Source organism: Nyctibius grandis, chromosome 8, assembly GCF_013368605.1.
Source record: "Nyctibius grandis isolate bNycGra1 chromosome 8, bNycGra1.pri, whole genome shotgun sequence".
Lineage (NCBI taxonomy): Eukaryota > Metazoa > Chordata > Aves > Nyctibiiformes > Nyctibiidae > Nyctibius > Nyctibius grandis.
Window position 1 is genome coordinate 15,583,304 of NC_090665.1, and position 22,230 is coordinate 15,605,533.

General features: G+C 38.5%; 1 protein-coding gene across 2 annotated transcripts in view; it reads left to right on the forward strand.

The window, feature by feature from the left end:
• PLOD2 (procollagen-lysine,2-oxoglutarate 5-dioxygenase 2) overlaps nucleotides 1-22,230 on the forward strand; it is a 60,192-nt gene that overhangs the window by 21,984 nt on the left and 15,978 nt on the right. For both annotated transcript variants that reach the window (XM_068405882.1, XM_068405883.1), the window contains exons 4-10: nucleotides 4,323-4,486; nucleotides 5,705-5,817; nucleotides 7,857-7,920; nucleotides 8,709-8,806; nucleotides 11,350-11,451; nucleotides 16,739-16,864; nucleotides 19,790-19,911. In XM_068405882.1, coding sequence (XP_068261983.1) covers nucleotides 4,323-4,486; nucleotides 5,705-5,817; nucleotides 7,857-7,920; nucleotides 8,709-8,806; nucleotides 11,350-11,451; nucleotides 16,739-16,864; nucleotides 19,790-19,911 — 789 coding nt within the window. The remainder of the gene's footprint in view (nucleotides 1-4,322; nucleotides 4,487-5,704; nucleotides 5,818-7,856; nucleotides 7,921-8,708; nucleotides 8,807-11,349; nucleotides 11,452-16,738; nucleotides 16,865-19,789; nucleotides 19,912-22,230) is intronic.

Below are 22,230 nucleotides of genomic sequence, written 5' to 3' on the forward strand. Positions count from 1 at the left end.
ATAGAGTTTGGAGGTACCCGTTCAGTTTTTGATTTTTTTTTTTCTCATTGACTTGATCAATTTGCATTTAGTAAGTGGAAAAAGTATCTTTCTAAAAGTAAATACATCACATGTTTGTTCACAGTGTTGTCCTACTGATCATGCAATAACTGAAACTTTTTAAGATTAATTTGGGAGATTATTTTGTTCTTTACTAAACACTCAGAAGAATCAAATGTTTCCCAAATGTTTGCTACTTACATTGAATTTCTTTGTTTTCAGATTTATTGTCCTGATTCATCACTATTTTCTCCCTATATAGCAAAATACGCAAACTTGTTATCAGATTTGGGTGTAGCTCCAATTCTTCTCCAACATAATTTATTCTCTCGAGGGCTGTGTGCTGGCATGGATGGGAGAGTTCAGGGGACCATGTGTGTTGAAGTGCAGATGCCATAATCTTTCTTGCCATGAAAAATCACAGGATTTAAGGCCTCCCAAGTTCTTGGGGTCCATAATCCCAAGTACATATTGATTTAAAGCTGGTGGAACTGACTCCAAATAGGAGAAAAAAATAGTTTGCTGATTCTAGCATTATGTTTTAATTCTAATGAGCTTTTTCATTTCCAGGAATCCTGGTTTGCAATTTAAATGTTGATCAATGTAGCAGTTAAGTTTGGAAAAGACAAATATCGGTGAACTTCCTTTCTTTTTCAAGTGTTTTTCATTATATTCATTGTGAAGCATTTGGAATATTAATCTTGGGGGGTGGGGAAAGGAAATGTCTGGTTTACTTACTGTAACTAGGCAAATAATTTCTAGTGCCCTGTTTGCTTAACAAACTTAGCTTCTTGCTTTTTTTTTTTTTTGAGCAGTTTTTTATATGGCTCTCAATTCTGGAATTGACCTTCTGTGGACAGCTTGTGTCTAGGTGCAGATAGCAAAACGGTTTGCCTGCAGATGGAATGCTATTAAAATTAGGCTTGTTTTTGCGAGAGCTAACTACTGGTTTACTTTGGACCATTTCAGACTTAACTGGCTAATGGCCAGTGTAGACTGGGTAAAATGGTTGATGCTGTTACTGTTCATCCAGAACTCCCACAGCCACCTATTTGCATCATGGAAGACTTTTGAAGCCTCTCAGGTTTTTTGTGTGTGTTTGGTGGGGTTGGTTGGTTTGGTTGTTTTTCTTTTTTCTTTTTTCTTTTTTTAACATTTGTCAGAAAGTGAGGGATAATTACATTTTCTACATATCTCAAAATGGTTAAGGTGTACTCTGGGTGGGCATACAGTGTAAATGACAAAATGGCTATGTGGCTGAACAGTCCAGTTGAAATACGGGACCTGAATTGCTGATTACTAGTAAGCCCTCTCTTGTTTGTATTTCGAGCTCTTAACCTGCAGCTCCAACAGTAACAAGTCCTTGTTGTTGTAAAAGTTGTGTGTGCAAAATTGCATGTTCAATTCTAGAAGACCTGAGCCACCATTCCTGTTTCCCTGTGTTGCTGGGAGCACTGGGTGTGTAGCTGGGATGCTTTGCTGCTGCAGAACAGGAGGGATGGGTGGATTCCAGCCCCAAGCATCTGCCATCTGGGAGCTTCAGGAAATGGGACTGGAGTTGTGGAAACTTTCTGGTTGTTTTTTTTTCTTTTTTTTTTTTTCTTCCTACTTTCTACTTAATCGGAAGGATTTATGAAGAATAAATAAGAGTATCTGAGCTTTTCCAGCTTGCCAAGGCAGCCTGCTTTTTCCTGGATCTATCCACACTTTTTCTTCCCTGTCAAATTTTGAAGGCCTGTTTAAAGTAAGTCATGTGCATCACCCATAATAACAGTATAAACTCTCAAGGGTAGTCCTGGGACCTGTTTTGTGATGGTCTTAGTGGTGTAGACCTGAGGTGAATCCTCCCTTACAGTAGGAGTTTAGTGCTGGATAAACTGAACGTAATCTGACATAGCAGGTAAGCAAGGCAAATGATGGATTTGTAGGTTTTCGTTTGACTCTAGAAGTTTTCCTGTTGCCTGAAGAGAAAAGCAGGAGCCTTGTAAAGCAGCTGATGGGGAGACTGGCAGCAAGGGGGGCAGAAGGCTGGTAGAGGTCCTGCCTGGGAGGAGGTATGGTGGCAGTAAGTCACCTCTTGACAAAACAGAGGGCCATGAAAATTAGTGGAAAATGTGGGTCCATGCTGGATTCATACTTCTGCATAATATCCATTAGTGTGTAAAGTTTACAATAACTGGTAATGCAGTTAAGCAGCTCTGTACTGTGCTTTGTATTATAAACCGTGCTGTATTAAGTAGCATATCCCTTTCACAAGCAGAGCCTGTAGCCAGCCCAGCATGTTGCTCAACTTTGGCTTTCTTTTCCAGAATGACAGTCCTTGGAAGCAATGTTCCAGGGGCGTTTGGTTCCTTCCCACAGCTGTAAGTCATTGCAGCAGCAGCAGCACTAACCTGATCAAAGAGGAGAAGCACAGGCTGCCATAAGCTGTTAAGTTAAAGCCTCAGACAAATCTCTGTTTTTGTCTGCCTTCAACTTGTCTCCTGTTTCTTGCTTGTTCTTCAGGCTCATTATGGCTTTGAATCGGACTACAGCAATTGAATGGAAAAGGGAGGGAAGTGTATTCCTGTATGTTTGGGCAGAAACGGGCAGTTTTTGCAAAACTGGGGAAGCTCCAAAATGTACAATATTTTTTTCATACGTTCCTCTGCCAAAGTTACAGAAAAACAAAACAGTGAGAGTTTTCAGAAATCCGCTTACTTTATGTAGACTACGTAACACACTTCCTCTCCAGGGTTCATACTTTGCAGTGGAAATCTTCTCTTTTGCATTTGTAAGCCAGCTGTTGTTCAGTTCTCTTAGGCCAATTGCATAAAATCCCCTTTGAAGAAAGGACATTTTCAATAATTTCAGAACTGTAATAAAGAAGTACCAGAAGTCAGTAATGGTTGATCTGTTGGCACTATTGCTGAGTAATACATTGCAGTGCAAAAAGTTCTGTGTACTGCAGGTGGGGGTACTGCTCTTCTCCTTAGCCCAGCTAAAAGACTTTGCAAGAACAAAATCTTGGTCAAGGTTAGACCTTTTGATTTTTGGTAGCTGTACCATTCCTTAGCCCTGTATCAGGGCTGATGATTTTCAGTTACTAAGGCAGATATGTGGAATAAGAATATACCTGCATTCAGATGAGGAAGCTGTGAGGCTGAGATGCTGCCATTAAATCCAAATAGTCTGCTTCTTCAGCCAGAGACTAATCTATGACATGATTCCAATATTACTGTGTCATGGTTTCATCCTGTGTAAGATGAACCTTGAAGTAGTTTGCACATTAATGCTTTTATTTGTAGATCTCAAGTACAAACAAAGGAACCTTATGCTCTGAATATTTTAATCATTTATACATATTTTGAGGTTTTGTGGTTTGGTTTTTTTTTTTTCAGAGGCATTGATTTAGATATGGTTCAACAAGAAGAAACCACTAGGCTTGTAATACTACATTCGTACGTGACCCTTGCCAAACCTGTGCATGATTCTTTCTGTTTTGGGGTAGTGTTGACCTTTGGCTGTGGGTAACTAGTGTTTTTAGAGATGAGCCCTCCATCTTTAGGTCTTTGTCCCCAGTAGGAGTTGGCAGTCAAATATGATGAACATATAAAGGCAGGTGAAGTTTTTTGTAAATAGATATTGTGAAGTTTAGAGCCTTCTGAAGTCTTCAACGCATTAAAGAGGTTGAATGAGAAATCTATGTGTTGTCAGGATGCAACACAGTTTAAGTTTATGGGCAACTGGACTTTGTTGAGAAATATCTATGTACATTCTTGATAAGACTTTTCAGAAGAAAGTCAGTGCCATTGTGTTTTGGAACAAGATCACCTAGAGTTTCCTAGTGAGAGTCACCTAAACGATCTTTCAGCCCTACTCTCTTTCATCTGCTAAGTGTTGTTTTTTTAATTGTTTTTTTGTTGTTGTTCTTAAACATATAAACAGTTTTCTAAAGGGGAAAATACATTTTTTTCTACTCAAAATACATGAAATGTGAAAATCAAATCCAGGTAGACAAAATCTGAAGGAAAAAGAATGTCCAAAATGTGGAAGGTTTAAAAAAAAATGAATGTGAATAGAAGTGGAAACTGTATTGGATGAATAGTATTGATTGAAATTTTTCTCCTAGAAGGGTATAGGATTTTTACATGGTGGTAAAACATGTTTAATGAGCCTTTGTTTCAGAATAAAAGGGCTGTCTGTATGATTTTAAAAATTTGAATAGTCCAACCACTTGCCGTTTTGAACACAGAGGCATTAAAATTAAACTAATCTAATGGATATCTTTTCTTTATTTTCAGCTATGATGTTATCTTTGCGGGGGGCCCTGAAGAACTGCTAAAGAAATTTCAGGAAACTAATCATAAAGTGGTGTTTGCAGCAGATGGACTAATTTGGCCAGATAAAAGGCTAGCTGACAAGTATCCTGTTGTCCGGAGCGGAAAACGATTCCTGAACTCAGGAGGTAAGTGTGATTCTTGAACACATTAAACTCTTGAACTTGAACATGACTTAATTCTGTTATCTATTTCATGTATTTGTATGTGGAACTGTTCCTGAATTCCACATTATATATATATATAAAGATATATATATAAAGTATAAAATCAAGGACTGGATTTGCTGTACTTCTCTTCCCCTCTCTCTGCCCACTTGAATAGCTCCTCTTCTGTGCTCAAGATAGCTTTCATTCAAGCTTGCTTAGTATTTGTTGGCAATCACTTGTAAAAAGCAGGTAAATAAAGTAACAGCCTAGCAAGCAACTGTGCCTTGCAATGAAATGCTGTGCAGGGATGACCCAGTTGCCACCCATGGTTTCTGAAGTAGATTCAATCTAGGGTACAAGCCCAGTGAAAGCAGTACATGCTATTTATAGGCATAGTTTAGCTGTGTCACAGAATTTGCTGACTTGGCTACCTTATTCTTGGGGATCTCTGCATACAGTGTAGATGTGCTGGTAGTTCTGCCTGGCCTGTCAGCATGGCTTAGGCAGTTCATTTCAAGAGAAGTGCGAGTTACTCCTGTTAATCTCAATGACGTGTTAGTTCTGGAGTCCTCCTTTAAATGCCAGCTTTGGTCATAATTTTGCAGTTGGTTAATACATGCATTGCCACTGATACAGTTGAACTGCTACAGAGCACACAGTATGTCAGTTCTCCTAGGTACATTGTGCTGGGCAACATGTAGATCTGGGAGTGTCCCCATTCCTTTCCCTCCCTCCTTTACCTCACCTATCTGCCCTATCTTTTGTTTTGGCTTAAACATAATGTATCTTGGTTTTGAATTGAATTCTCTTTGTAGTTCTGGCAGTATTAGATTCAGCCTGCTCTGCCAGCAAGAAGTGATTGATGAAAATGAAACTTTTTCCACAGATGGGCTTCCTGGGAACAGTAGTAGTCTAATCTCATGCTTTGGAGTTCTCAGGACCATCCTAAACAGATCTCTGTTTCCAATTTTTTTTCCCTTAAAATAGCGTTAGTATAAAAATAACCTTCAATTATGAACTCTTTCAAACAGAACTGGGATATATCACAGGAAGAAAACTGGTTTTTGAGCCAAGTTGTATGAATTTCATACTCTTCCTTTGCTGGCACCAAACAGTCAGAATGAAGTCCCTGATGAGTAGATAGCATTGGCAGAGTAGTGCTTTTTATGGAAATAACTTGTGTGTGTGATATTGCAGGATTTATTGGTTATGCTCCATATATAAATCGTATTGTGCAGCAATGGAATCTGCAGGATAATGATGATGACCAGCTGTTTTACACCAAAATCTATGTTGACCCATTGGCAAGGGTAGGTAGTGACTGACTTTCTCATTTCTTTTTGCTTGAAATAACATCCTACTCCTCATATAACATCAGGAGATAAAAATAAAAGGAATGCTGTCTCTTTATTCCTGAGTGCTATGTTGACGGTTGTGTTTGTTCTCTGGAGGTTCCTACTGTCGGAGTGATGAACAAGCTTCCAAAGGGTCATGACTTGATGTATTATTTCAGGCTGTCTGCAGATCCAGGCAGGTTGTGCTTCGTTGTTAGAAATAATAGCTCTGAGGTATATGATTGGACACATTCATCTCAATGAGGGTCCCATGTATTTGGCAGTTTGACGGCCAGAGAATGTGGCATTTTTCCAGGGTGTCACTGAACTACTTGCTGATCCAGTGTTTTATATTTTGGCTTGCTGCCATTTCAGATCCTGCCTGCAGCTGCCTCTGACTCTTCAGCTTATTGTGCAGATACATTAAATAAAGCTGCATTGTAAATTTTTGGTGAAGACCTCTCTGTGCCCTAGCTTAACAAAGTTCTCTGCTGAGTAGCAGCATTAAAGCATGATAGATGTCAGAGGCATGGCCCTGATGCTGGAAAAAGAGGGCTAAGGAAAGTTAACAACGTATTGATGCAAAAAGACTTTTAGAAGCTGATACGGCAGAATTTTGAGGTTGATTTTGAGCATTTGTATGCTTAAGGCAGATGGGAAGTTTCTGAAATACATATATGTTTTTCCATTAAGTTATGCCTGAAACATCAAGCATTTTAGTACAGGTACAGGAATAGACTAGACTATTTCAGTTGGAAGGGACCTACAATGATCATCTAATCCAAGTGCCTGGCTGATACAGGGCTCACCAAAAGTTAAAGGATGTTATTAAGGGCATTGTCCAAATGTCTCTTAAACACTTGACAGGCTTGGAGCATTGACCACCTCTCTAGGAAGCCTGTTCCAGGGTTTGACCACCCTCTTCTCAGTAAAGAAATGCTTCTTAATATCCAGTCTAAATCTCTCCTGGCACAGTTTGAGTCATTCCTATGTGTCCTGTCACTGGGTACGAGGGAGAAGAGAACAGCACCTCCCTCTCCACATCCCCTCTGCAGGAAGCTGTAGAGAGCAATGAGGTCACCCCTCAGCCTCCTTTTCTCCAAACTAGACAAACCCAAAGTCCTTAGCCACTCCTTATAGGACATTCCTTCCAGCCCTTAACGTTTAATATGATTTTATGCGAGATAAGTCAGATGCTAGATAGGCAATTGAAAGGACAGGGTGTAGAGACATTAAAGCTGACTCTGCGCCAAAGTGAGAAGCAATATAATTAGCTGCCTAAACAGATTGTTTTCTGAAAGACAAAAAATGTGTACCTCTGCACAGTGCACTCCTGCACTGTGATTCAGAATGCCTCCATGGTGCTTAGCTTGGGATACTGTACTGTACAGTAGCGCTAATTCTCTGTATGGTAATGTCCAATGCTGTAGAATACGTAACAGAATCTTGGAAGACCAAAACAGGCTATGTTATCTGTATAAGGGTTTTAAAGTGTGTTTTAAAGGTTATATACTTTGATCAACATGTTAAAAGTTCAAAACACGGTACTTTAAATAAGAATCTAGGTAGCATTAATGATACAATATTAGGAACGTGTTTTAAAACCACTGGTGTTTCCTATTCTGATATGATACTTAAATTTGGCTTTTCTGTTTTTGAGACTGTGAAACACAGTATGTTTTGTTGCTTGGCCAAGACTTGTTAATTGTGTTTTTTTTTTTTTCTGATAAGACACAAATTTTCTTTGGCTTATACTGTAGTTTCTTTGGAGAGTTATGACCTTTATCCTTCAAGTGTAGATAAAGTTTTTGCATATATAAAACTGATTGCTATACAGCTGCACAACTCAGGAATATAGAAAAACTTAACAATATAAAATTAAGAATTATTTCAAAGAACTGAATATGTAGAGTAGTTTTGCTTGATTACTTGCTGCCACTGCAGTATAATTGCAACACTACCGTATAAACACTGGCTTTTAGAATGCCCCAGCATCTTTGGTACTTTTATTTCAGGAACGCATTGACATTACTTTGGACCACAAGTGTACAATCTTCCAGACCCTAAATGGAGCTGTTGGTAAGTTTATGATTTGCATGTTGTGTGTTTTATTAACTGTTATTAACACTTTCTTTGCTTAACCATGAATATCGTTCCCTAAACATATGGTTGTTTTAAAGAAATATTTGGATCGGTAAACCTGGTTACCAGATTAGTCACAGGTCTTTTGGGTTTAGTATTAATTGATTTCTCACATTGATAAAACATTTGATTTAAAATAGAAAAAATAGTTTTCAATAAATGAAGTTAGCAATAAACACAAAGTTAAGAACCATTTTTCCATCTGCCTTTCGCAAACTCGATTACAGGAGTAAGAATGGTAATTAAAATTGCATTTTAGATGTTCTTAAGAAAACGGCTGTACATAATGAAATGGAGCGTGGAATAATGTAGAATTTCCTTTATTCAAGTGTCATGAATTTAAATTGAAAAATGGCATCTGTGCAAACTTCATTTCTTACCTTTAACAACCAATTATGGAACAACTTTTTATAGTCAGATCATATCTGAAATAACTCCAATTTCTCTATAAATAGCATTTGCACAAAATCAGTTTTGTTTTTAAAACACATTCCAATACTAAAGGCTGCTCATGGCAAATTCTGAAGTTTGATGTAACCTTATTTAGCATAAAGAGCTTAGAATTCAAGATCTAGTTAAATAAGTGAACAAAAGCTTCCAAATAAGTAACATTGACAGTGATAGCAACAGCAAGGTATATTGTATCAGCAAGAACTTAAAGAACACTGAAATTTTAGCTTTTATTTATAAACTGTTATTACTGTATGGTTTTTGTGGATTTGCAGATGAAGTCCTTTTGAAATTTGAAGAAGGAAAAGTAAGAGCAAGGAATTCAATGTACGACACATTACCTATCACCGTTCATGGAAATGGTCCAACTAAAGTGAGTGACAGTTTGTTTTTATTTTTGTGCAAAGATGACAATTTTAATAGAGGCAAAAACAATGGTGGAAGAGTCTAAAACAGTCATAGCACACCACCACTGCTCATTTCCAATTAATAAGAATTGCAAGGATAAAAACCCCATTCTAATAGCTCAGTGCATCATGTTATTCTGCTGTCACTGTAACTTGATATTGCTGCTGAAACAACTCACTCTGCTCCCAAATTCAGTGTAGCATGGGATATTAGAAGTGTGTAAGCTTATGTTAATTTCTTCACTATCACAAAACAGTTCTTGAAGCTAGTGAAGAATGTCTGTCTGGTTATTAAATGGTAAACGGAAGAATAGGTTTTCAAGGGGAGAAAAATCTAGCCAAGAGTCACAGGCTGGGGTTCAAAATAGTAACACATCTGATCCTACTGAAGACCTTGGTGTGTGTTTGTATACAGGTATTTAAAAAAGTATATTGTATATAGGCAAAAAAAATATATATATATGTGTGTGTGTGTATACACATGAACAGCTGGCTTTCGTTGTTGCATCTTCAGTGTCATTGATCACTGCCTGCAATGTACCCATAGCTCAGGAGCTTTGGGTTCATGGTAAGAGCACTGTCTGCCCTGTGAAATAGCTCTTTTGGCAGATTCTGACCATGTGTAAGGGATTCAGTGGTCCAGAGGACCTGGCACAGTTTCTCTGGGAGAAATGGCTACATTTTGGTCATAATGGCAGTTGCATTTTTTTGTTACATAGCAAAGAAGTGTAAAGGTGTATAATTTCCAATAGCTTCTGTTGGCTAAAGGATTGAGCATGGCTAGTTTCTGAGTTCTTCTGAATACATGTTCCTTACTGTAGCTCCTTGTTTTCAGAAAAATGCCTCCCAGGAGAATGAAGTTTGAAGTTTGAAACTCATAAATACTCCAATGACTGCTGCTTCTTAGTTTTTGCACTGTATTTCATCTTTGGAATTAATTAATATAATGAGGCCGTTATCTATTTGGCTTATAACCACTCAGTAGTAATGAAATATATGACCAATTTCTTTCATGTTGCTACAGTTATTTTTGCCTCAGTTAGATCCTCAAAATATCTATCATCACTGGCTTTGCTGACACTTTGCCAATGAAAAGAAAGGTACTATATTTTACAGTTGGGCAAGCAGTTTAGGTTGGAACTCCTTATACTAATCCACGAGTTACGCTACATTAAACAGAACTCAAACTCTGCATGTAGTGATGTAGTTTTAAAAACAAAGAGGAAATTCTTGCTATATATCACTTTGTCTATGTGATTAGATTCTTCTGTTTTAAACATAAACTAGAATTAAGAGGACAACAGTATAATAGGATTGGAAAAAGTTTTCACTAGTTAGTAAATAAACTAGCATGAAAGTAATACCCAGAATTAACTCCAAATACTAAAAGTTTTTTGTTTATAAGAACATTTTGTTTTGTATTTGATCTCTTCAATTTGTGGATTAGTAAATAGCAGTGGTCAGAGACACTTCTTTGAAATGCATACCAAATTATCCTGACATGTAATATTTTTATTCTTTTTTTTTTTTTCCTCAAGTGCAATGTGTGGTTTTTTTTGTGAAAGTCTTTTTTGTAGACTTTACTGTACATCTCTGAAATTAAGTTCAAGCAATTTTATTTATAATCTGTCTAGAATGATTTTTCAATATGCATAAACACAGAAAATATGATAAAATGCAGACAGAGTATTGGACTGGAGTGTGTTTTCTATGCAAAATAATATTCTATCCTTCCAGTCTTTTATGAGTGCAGTAGAGCAGGAATGAATAGCCGCTTTCCCAGGCATAAGAGATCCCTTAAACATTGCAAATGGCAGTAGAGAAGAGTGAAGTTCTGCACAAACTTCCCATGGAATCCAGGAGGACAGGGCAGCCCAGGCAGCCCATCGTCAGAAAAGTACATATTTTGTTCAGTGCCAATTCAAAATGTGTTAAGCTAGATGCTGCTTTAAAATATATATCCCCCTGGCTGGCTTCTGAATCTTGGCGTAGCTTGTCAAAACCACGTCTGGACATCTATCTTCTACATTTTCTATGTGTATTTCATATGGTCACTCTTTGTGTTTTGTGTAAAGTGTTGATTCTCAGGTTTGGAAAAAGGATTAAACTATTTTTTTTTTTTTTTTTTTTTTTTTGAAATCATGCCTAGCAGCTTTTGAGAGCTGAATGATCTATAGTCTGTGTCTTGGAAGTCATACAAGCATTTAGTTGGTAGTTGTAGTTATACTTGCAACAAATTTTTGGTTTAACTGAAGCAATAAATGTAGATGCTAGGAAAAAAAAATTCTGTTTTGTAAATAAAAAGAAGAAAAAGCTTTTACCAGTTATTTTTGTATGTTTGTTGTTTGTTGTTTGGTTGGTTTTATTTTCTATATAATCTTAAATTAAAAGAAAAGTCAATACCCTTTAGGTGTAAGAGACTAGATGAGTAAGCCTGAATTCTTTAAAAGGTACAAATCTCTATTTGCATGCACCTATCATTAATCTGAATTGTTCATTTATTTACCAGATTCACTTGAATTACTTGGGAAACTATATTCCTAATGCTTGGACACGGGAAACCGGTTGCAGTATTTGTGATTTAGACTTACTAGACCTGTCAACAGTAACGGTAAGAACACTTTTCCCTAGAACAAAACCCTTTTGAATGCTGTTGATAGGTGTATAGTGAATTCTGAGGCAAAGTGGCTTCAGTATGCAATATTATGTTTTGTAGACACCTCAGGACATTTTTTCTGGTATGTGAAACTGTAAAGATGGAAATCTAATTTACTGGAAATATCAATACTTTGAGAAATGTTTTTGTGCATGGATTTTAGTACAGGTTTCCCCAATATTACTGAAAATGATCCCATCTCCAAAAGCCCTCCAGATCCTTACCTCTGTTCACTGAGGGTGAATGAATCATTTTTGAATCATGCAAGATTCAAGTGAATAATTTGAATTTTTGGGGAGGTAGAACAACTCTGTAGATATTTCAGATTTTTAACTGCAGACCTACACAAAACTTGATATGCATCAGTTTAACAATTTCTGTTACAAATAGAGGTTAATAGTTAACTGTAACATGGTTACAGTTACTAGTTTCTGAGAGATACAGAGAAATAGTGAAAACTGCTTTACCTTGTAAAGGATGATACAGATATCTGTATTGTGTATGCAAATATGTTTCTGTGGAATAAATCTGATGTAATTGAGATGGGATATCAGTTCAGTCTTCAGAATTCTTCGAGAACAAATATACACGTACACATGGTGTGTGTGTATATCCAGTGTTTGAGAACTTAATTTTGGCTCTTTGGCTTCAAGCATGATGTCTTTAGCGTCTTTGTGAATATTTCAGTTTGTACACAGTAAATTTTAGGCACAGTAAATACTAAGAACTTCGCTGTGGAAATGTAAGGCTTGTACTTAAAAGAACATTCTGATTATTCTTAACAGGTTGTTTCCAGCAGCTGTTTCATTTCTGTTCTGTATTGAAGATTTGAATGAGAACAGGTCTTAGTACGTCATGTTGAGGATAGCATGAAAGAAGTAATGGCTTATTACCTTTGTAATGAAAGGACAAAGTGAAAGAATTTCTGGGCAGTAAGCACGTTATGGACTGGATTATAAATTGAAAAACTTATGCTGAAATTGTAATAACTTTCAGATTCTTTTTAATTAATTTTAATTTTGCGTTGAAGACGCAACATTCGAATGGTGTTATACTGAAATAGTGTTTGCACTCCAAACATAAAGTTTACCTGAGGAAAAAAAGTTGTCTACATTTTTCCTAATAGTGTTGGTAATTAAAACATGGTTGGGGAGGAGTTAAATCTTAAAGCCAGTAATGGGGTGTAACTTGCAATGATTTACTGGATAGCTTCCTATAGTTTATGTACATCTACTTGGAATGTGTCTTCCTTACTGTAATTCATTTTTTGGACTTCGTACCTCACTCACTCTGCCAGCAGAAATAGTGAGACTTTTCCTTGGCCCCAGTGGAAGTGTTTACTTCAGGCATTTCTGAGTACAGGCAATATTTCATTTTCTGAACACGCTTTCTGTTCAGGCTTGGCTGGTTGCTACTTAACAAGAAATCTTCAGTGAAAAGAGCAATACCAGTTCTGTGCCTCTAATCATTCTTCTGATATTCATAGAATCATAGGATGGTTTGGGTTGGAAGGGACCTTAAAGATCACCTACTTCTAACTGCCCTGCCATTGGCAGGCACACCTTCCACTAAACCAGGTTGCTCAAAGCCCCATCCAACCTGGCCTTTTTTTAAACTTTCTGCATCGATACACTCATCTTCTGAGGATTTTGCTTGTTCTTCTAATAAGCAAGTAGAGAATCAGATTTGTTGATAGCAACTATGTTTTGGGCTTTGAGTTCCTTTAGATGAATTCTGGCATGAATGGATCCTTGACTCGATGAGCTTAGGTGTTACGGAGTCAGTGTTTTGGGATGGGCTTACCTGTAGACCTTGACTTTAATGAGTACAAACCAGATAAGCTCCACTATAGAACAAGGAGCTGAAATAATACTGCTTTCCGTCACGGACACAGGGATATCCTTCCTTCTGTGAAGGTCAGGGGTAGGTGCATGCAAGGCAGAGATGGGTGGAAGCATTGCCATGAGTTGTGTAGGTTAGTCTGTGATGGATGAGCAGAAGAGCCCAAGGAACTACCAGGGTCAGTGCGAGTAGGTGCTGGGAGCATGGCCTGTGAAAAGCTGGGCTTTAGCATTACCTGTGAGGGAGCTGAGAGCCAGGTACACGGAGTCTTTTGCTCAGTCCTTGTCCTCTTCACAGAAGCAGAACCTCCTGTGCTTTGATCATGGCTGAGGTGTGGAAACACCCAGTAACTGCTTTTTTCTGCTAATGTCAGCAGCCTGTGCTGCCCCTAAATTAGCTACCTGCCCAGGTCAAGGCAGGGTAAAGGAAAATAAGTTGAAGAACACACCTTAACTCAATAAGTGTAGATTTGTGCCACTTTTCTTAAGGGTTTGTTTTTTTTTTTCTAAAACCTAAATTAAATTGGACAACAAGCTTAACCCTCGTAGAGCTACTTCTTAAATCCTAAAGCTTTTTACTGCTGCAGAGACTTCCCAGTGCAGGTGGAAAGGATGACCTCGCTCATCCTCTTGCTTCACTGGCGACTCTGGCAAAGGTTCCTGGACTTTTGCTCTGTGTAGTCGTACTGAGATATTGTCCTGTATTTCTTCCAAAAATTGTCATATGCTCAGCTACTGCTTGTGAAAAAGTAAGCTTTAAAAGGCAAGTGTATGACCTTAGTGAAAATGAGAAAATCTGCCAGAGAAAATGTAAAATCCTGGTGCAGACTGGGTATTTCCAAAGTGTTTTTGCTGAGGCACAACTGAGAAGAACCAAAACTTCAGACTTGATATACTCAAAACTCTGGTTATCAAATTGTTCATTGTGACCTGGATTCAGATTATGCCGTGACCGCTCTTTATAGTATGGTGAACCAAGGTCTAGATTGATGAACTCTCTGCTTCGAGAAGATGTATCTCTGCAGAGATGCAGCAGACGTGGGAGATACAGCAGAGAACTCACCGCTTTGAGGAGATGCAGTCTGCAGGAATTTTTACTCTTATTTTTTTTGAACACTGTTTTGCTTCAGTCACACTCCTGAGATTTTAGTATAGAGCCAAGTGGTTCACATTTTGGTGTACTGAAGGAGTGTTAGTAATTCCTGATTGTCCCTATAACCTTTGCAGATACAGCCTGAACCTGCTTCTCTTTGTCCTGGAGAATAAGGGGAAAATGGCTTAGAATTGGAGAAATATGCAAAATACATTATTGCAGCAGTTCTAGTATTGCTAGCACATGTGTGTGTTCAGCTTAATAAGCCTGGTGACACATGCTGGTGTCCCTGTCACTTGCAATCAGTGGTACCAGTTACCATGACACCAGCCTCAATGGAGTGGTTGCCAGAATATATCAGTTGCTTTTTTTTTTTTTTCAAGACTGGTCAGCGTACTTGTCTTTATCAGCTGTTTTGAAGTTATTAGGATGTCTGCATGAGTACGTGTTAGGTTTGCAGATGAAGCTGTGAATAGGAGGGAGTCAGGGTAAACATTGGTGCCTAATGTTTCCAATCTGGTGCACTTGCCAGTATGTTTCTGGATTTCCGATGTAGACAGTGACACTGTGAAATCTCAACATGTGCTGATGGTTTATCCAGACACTTTTCAAGTAGGTGTTGGCTTGCTTACGGAAAGCTGACTTGCAGCCTTTTGTACTCATACAAGGTTTCTCTCTGAGCCTTGTAGTGGGTTAGACATTTATACTGTTTGTTTTAGAGGTGGAAAAAATTTTTGTTTAATCAGTGCATTTCTTTGTGTAGGAGTTGAGGCCTTTGAAGGTTACATTTCTTTGTCTCTGTCCTGGTTTGGCCTAAAACAGACCAATTTTCCTTTCAGTGGTTTTTACTTTCGGCTAAGTCTCTTCTAAGTAACTGCACTTTCTGAAACTAACTGCATGTTTTGCAGACAGTGTCTGCTTCCAGAACTGATAATGCTCAAAGTTTGTAGTTATCCCTAAGTTCTAGTAGGAATGTTATACAGAAAGGCTCTTGCTGTACTTATTCATAGAGAAACCAAGGTCACTGCTAAATTCCTCACTGCTTACGAGTGAAGAGCCGAAGGGGGGTGGCACCTGCAGGGAGGAGCGGACAGGGCAGGTGACCCAAAATTGACCAGCGAGGTATTCCATCCCATACACGTCATTCTCGGTATAAAGCGGGGGGATCACAAGGGTCTTGCTCTCTTTCTGCTATGGCTGGTGTCCGAAGAGGACTCTTTCCGTTTTCCTGCTGCCCCCGATCCCGATCCGTGCATCCCTGAATCCAGTTCCCGTCCGTCGCTGGGCCCAGCCTGGGCCTTCCCGGAGCCTGCCCTGCAGTGCTGGTGGCGACATGACTGGCATCGGGGGAGCTCGATCTTGGTTTTGTATATATTTGTATATATTTAATTATTTCCATTAATATTATTATACTCTTTTCATTGTTATAGTTTATTAAAACTGTTTTAATTTTCCAACCTGTAAGTCTCTCTCCCTTTTCCCTTTCCCTTCCCCTTCTGGGGCGGGGAGGAGGGTTCACAGAGAGCATCTGCCACCGGTTTCATAGCCAGCCCAGCTTTAAACTGTGACAGTCTCACATAATGTAATAATATATTTTAGGAATACGCAAAAGTGCTGTCAAGGTTTGTTTTTGTGGTCATGATCTCTATATCAAGCACATACAAACCAGGATTTAATACCACTGTTCAAAAGATGTAAATTCACATTAAAAGAAGGTGGCTTCAGTATCCTTGGATGCAAGGGGAGAAGCTCTAGTTAGTTCATCAAAGGACTTGATAAAATCAGTGAGCAGGGAAGTAATGCAGAGCCCACTTACAGTGGTAGGGGGAAACAGTGCATTTAAGTGTAATGAAGGGTATTGCAGTCTTTGGCCTAAAGTACAGATGAGTAGAATATTTTGTGGTATTTATTCTTTAACTGCTTTAAAGTAATGGTCTTCCCTGTATTTTTTTGTAAATGTGGCGTATGTATGTTACTTTCAAAAAGTGAATTTGCCATGCAGTTCTAGGTATATTTCCTTAAATATGTTTTTGCCATTTTAATATCTTTTTAAAAGTAAGAATTCTAAAAACCATAATACATTATTTTCTATTTCCAGTTTCTGTTATTGGAATTCAAAGAGTTTTCTAGCAATATTAAATCTGTTATCTTTTCTTACTTAGTGAAGTCAGTGAAGATAACAGGGGGCATTGCACTTTTGAGCTAGTTGGTTTTGATTGTTTGAAAGCTGTGTTGCTTTTTAGTATAATTAATCTTAGAAAGGAGGCAAGTCTTATTGGTTGTGTCAAAATTTTTTTTTTTTTTTTAGGAATATCCAAAAGTAAAAATTGGTGTTTTCATTGAACAACCCACTCCTTTCCTGCCTAAGTTTTTAGACAGACTGTTGACTCTGGACTACCCAAAAGAGGCACTCAGTATCTTCATTCATAATAATGTAAGTATGATGTTACTATTGTAACAAACTTCAAATTTGGAAATTATGGTATGAATGAAAGTGTGTGAGAGAGTATATGGATTCAATATATGTACATTGTTAAACTGCATAGGAAGAGATAATCTTTCAGAATTTAGTATGCAGCAGTGGAAAAGATACAGAAATAAATTAAATTTTGGCAGTGCTTACTGAAGTCTGTTTAAAGGAACTGCTTAGATTCCTTCTCTTTTACTAATGAAAAAGATTGTATTTTAAAGTGTATGCTTCTGGGAGAAATACTGATTGATGTAAAACAATAGAGTAGAATAAGAATAGAATAGTTCCAGCTCGAAGAGACCTACAACAATCATCTAGGCCAACTGCCTGACCACTTCAGGACTGACCAGAAGTTATAGCATGTTATTCATAACTGTTATCCGGTAGTTGGTATTGGATTTGCTTTTCATCTTGTTGATACCCCAGTGCATTTATGATTCTCTTGGTACTCCTGCTGAGTGCCATGGGAAAGACTGGTGTGTCCAGGTATATTTTTGAATGGCAGTACAGGTAAGTTGCCTTTTTTGACTATTTTTTGAATGCTCTTTGACAATTACCTAATGATCTGGTATTGATGATACTTCTCCAGTGACTTCAGTATTGCTATTTTCATGAGGGAGGTGACAGATGTATGTAAGTCTCTTGGAAAAAACTGGTCTGGAAGAGAAATTGGAAGAAAATATAATTCTACCCTTTTTCACTTGGTGTGCATTACTGTTGATACCATAGCACAAAAGGCCTAAGTAATAGAAGTCAAGCTTATCTTTAAAGTCTTCAGTGTGCTTTTGTAAGGGGAGGTGCCTGAGAACTGGAGGAAAGCCAGTGTCATTCCAGACTTCAAAAAGGACAAGAAGGAGGACCCAGGAAACTACAGGCCAGTCAGCCTCACCTCCATCCCTGGAAAAGTGATGGAACATCATGTGGAGGAAAAGAAGGTTATCAGGAATAGTCAACATGATTTCCCCTTGGTGAATCCATGCTTGACCAATCTGATAGCCTTCTATGATGGCATGACTGGCTGGGTAGATGAAGGGAGAGCAGTGGATGTTGTCTGCCTTGACTTCAGCAAAGCTTTTAAGGTACTCTTCCTTAACATCCTCATAGGTAAGCTCAGGAAGTGTGGGTTAGATGAGTGGAAGGTGAGGTGGATTGAGAACTGGCTGAGCGGCAGAGCTCAGGGGGTTGCGATCAGTGGTGCAGAGTCTAGTTGGAGGCCTGTAGCTAGTGGTGTTCACCAGGGGTCAGTACTGGGTCCAGTCTTGTTCAGCTTACTCATCAATGACCTGGATGAAGGAACAGAGTGTACCCTCAGCAAGTTTTTCTGATGACACAAAACTGGGAGGAGTGACTGATACACCAGAAGGCTGTGTTGCTGTTCAGCAAGACCTGGACAGGCTAGAGAATTGGGTGGAAAGGAATCTAATGAAGTTCAACAAAGGCGAGCCTTAGGGTCCTGCACCTAGAGAGGAATAACCCCGTGCACCAGTACAGGTTAGGGGTTGACCTGCTAGAAAGCAACCCTGCAGAGAAGGACCTGGGAGTCCTGGTGGACAAGAAATTCACCATGAGCCAACAGTGTGCCCTTGTGGCCAAGAAGGCCAATGGTATCCTGGGGTGCATTAGGAAGGGTGTTGCTGGCAGGTCGAGGGAGGTTATCCTCCCCCTCTACACTGCCCTAGCGAGGCCACAGCTGGAGTACTGTGGCCAGTTCTAGGCTTCTCAGTTCAAGACAGACAAGGAACTACTGGAGAGAGTCCAGTGGAGGGCTATGAAGATGATTAGAGGACTGGAGCATCTCTCTTACGAGGAAAGGCTGAGAGAGCTGGATCTGTTTAGCCTGGAGAAGAGAAGACTGATGGGGGGGTCTTATCAATACTTACAAATACCTTGAGGGTGGGTGTGAAGAGGATGGGACAAGACTCTCCTGTGCCCAGTGACAGGACAAGGGGCAACGGGCACAAACTGAAACATGGGAAGTTCCATCTGAATATGAGGAAAAACTTCTTTACTTTGAGCATGACAGAGCACTGGAACAGGCTGCCCAGGGAGGTTGTGGAGACTCCTACTCTGGAGATGCTCAAAACCCATGTGGATGCGACCCTGTGCAGCATGCTCTCGGTGAACCTGCTTTGGCAGGGGGTTGGACTAATGATCTCCAGAGGTCCCTTCCAACTACAACTGTTCTGTGATGTTAAAGGTTTAAATGTGATGTGCTCATAGGAGTTGTAGGCTATACTAGGTTTTGTTGCTTCAGCCCTAAGTCATATGGTATTTGAAATGAGTATAAATGACTGAATAGCTTTTTATCATAGAGGAGGCGGGAAAAACCCTACCCAATATTTTAATTATTTCAATGTCAGCCATAATACGCAAAAGCTACAAATGAGGGCGCTGGGTTGGAAGCATTGCGTGCAGCTGAGATATCTTAAATTAGAGGTAGGGTAATTGGAAATTAAAGAAACAAGCACTGTGACTACATTTTAAAGAAACAATGACTGTGACTGACTGCCTGGGTACAGGTGGCAGCTCCCTCTCTAAAGCCATTCCGGAGTGGTGTGAAAAACTCCTGTGTTCCACTGAGGTTGTAGGATGGGTTTTAAAGATCAGAAAATAAATATCCTGAAAAAATACTGGGTAAACAGTCTGTGAATCTTGCATCTTGGTCTGGAGGTACAGCTTTGGTTTACATTGCTGTTGTGTTGGATTCTTTTGCTAAAATTTTGGACAGAAGAGCTTAATTTTGATGAGAGATATACTGGAATATCTTCAAATACAGTTTGCCATCTGTTTGTTTAGGATAGAATACAATGTGTTCTTGGACACTATGTTTATGATTTCACAGCAACTTGTACTTTTCATTAACTATAACTAATGTTAACATGATTACAGGAGGTTTACCATGAAAAGCACATCAAGAAATTCTGGGAAAAAGCCAAGAACATTATCAGAAATATAAAAATTGTTGGACCTGAAGAAAATCTGAGTCAAGCAGAAGCCCGGAACATGGGAATGTAAATTCTGATTTATAAATCTGTTATAATGATGCATAAGCTAACATTTTTTTAATCTTTTATATATATTATTTTGCATCTTATACACTAACAACTTTACATCTTAAGATACAAAAGTGGGAGCTTTTGTGGTAGAACGAGATCTAGATACAAGATATGAACTGCTGAGTATGGTTTCTGTCTAATATAAAAAGCTGTTGGTCTACTTTGATAGTCTGTCATCTTCTAATGAAGGCACAGACAATAGTAGACTACAAAGAAATAAGAGATGTCAGATTATTTTTACATTACAGTTATCTCAAACAAGGGTATATATTAAAAAGTGATGAACATAAACTGTAAAGTTTAGGTTTTTTTAAAAGAATGCTATTGAAATAAAATAGATGGTACAATACAACAAACTTTTTATAAAAAGTTTGTGCAGAAAATTATATGTAGCAGTAATTTAAAAAAAAGGCAGAAGCAGATGCAAATAGAAATTCTATTTTTTTTTTTTTTTTTTTTTAAAGACATTACATTTAAGTAAAAATATGGTTAAAGTTTGACCTGGGCATACAGGTGACAGAATTATATTTCTTCCTGTGGTTCAAAGAGACAGGAATATCCTTTAGAAGTTCTCTAGCAGAAGTTTCTGCTTTCAGGAAAAAAAAATGACTTGCAAAGGCAACTGACTTTATCTTATCCTTGGTCTTGCTTTTTTCTTTTTTCCTTTCTTTCTTACTAGGGAATCCAACTCTTTAGGTTTTAAACCTCGCAATTGCCAGGCCTAAATCTGAACCTTATATCCCATGTCAGATCTGCCTGTCAAGGGATCTCTTTAATGGCTGCAGCACTGGCTACTACCACAGAGTTGCTTGTGACTCTCCCAGTATGTCCATCAGTCAGATTATGGAGTTTTACAGACCAGGCTCCCACCAAGACCTCATGTGGCCCTTGAGCAGGTTTCATTCTCACATAATTCTTCCGCTATCTTTTTCTCCCAAATCTTCCATGAGTGTCAGAGCAGAGAAATTATTTTCTAAGGGCCCTTTTCTTTTATATTCAAAGGTTAGAGCATGGCATAGTTCATTCATGGCATGAACTGAAAGAATGAAGGAGTAGTCCTGAGTCTCCGTGGTGGTCTTGGAAATCTGTTTGAATGGGGTTCTGTTGTGCTGAAGCCATGGGGAAACTGCTGTTTGGCTGAGGTCCAGGCCTCTCCTGTAGCCTTTCTAGGAAACACTACAGATGTCTGGGGTAGTGTAATCAGCCATTCGCATGTTTATAAATCATTCTTTCTTTCTTTCTTTCCCATAGTATCTAAAGCAAGTTTACCATGTTTGCAAACTTTCTGAAGTAGTGTATGTTATGTGTAACTGAGGTGGAATTTCTGGAGATGCCTTTTCTTCTTTGTTGTTATATAGACACCATAAGGCAGAATCCTTAGTGTAAACAATTTCTATACTGTTACTAAATCTCACCCAACGGTCTTTAAACCTGTCATCTGTTGATAGAACTTACTGACTTACGTGACAGAGGTTTTAATATGATATATGATCTTTGCTTCATCTGTGGATAAAAAAATACTAATTTAAATGTCTATTTGCACAAAATCATTTCGAATTCTGTTATATAAGGCAGGGAGATAATCATACTTGTGATGTGTACCACTGGATACACTAGACTGTGATGTGTTATCCGTTGTCTGGATATAATTTGACCCATGTTGCTCCTTCTTTGAAAGACCTCTTTAACAAAGATTCTGTCCTAAAGAGATACATAGCATGTAGAGAAAATGTGAAGTATAATGCATGTGGAATGAGACCATGCCAAAATACTGAATCATACAGAAAGTATGAGTGTTAGGCATAGGATCTTTCATGTGAACAATGTAGATATACAATTTGATGGCTCCTTTCAATTTGACTGAAGCAGGTTCAGTTCATCTGCCGCTTCCTTTGCACTCCTGGTCTGCTTGACTGCCCCTGTGAACATCACCAGCTTCTCTGGAATAACTGCATTTTACTTTTCATCAAAAAATCTAGCTCGGAAGTACAAGATGTTCATGGCAAAGGCAGATACTATAAAAAATAATTTATTTCAACCCTTCAGCTGGCTTCCAACATAATAACCTCATTTGTTTCTCACTAGTACTGCAATGGGAATAACTTGAAAACCTGTTAATGGCTTGATTTACAGAGATTGATATATTCAGCCTTCTGATTAATTTTCTCCTGCCTCTGTCTGCATTATTGACTGATCGTTTTGTTCCATCTGCCTCAAACACTTGCTTACTCTCTTTTTCCAAATTAGCTGATTTTAGTATCTCTCTCAATTTCC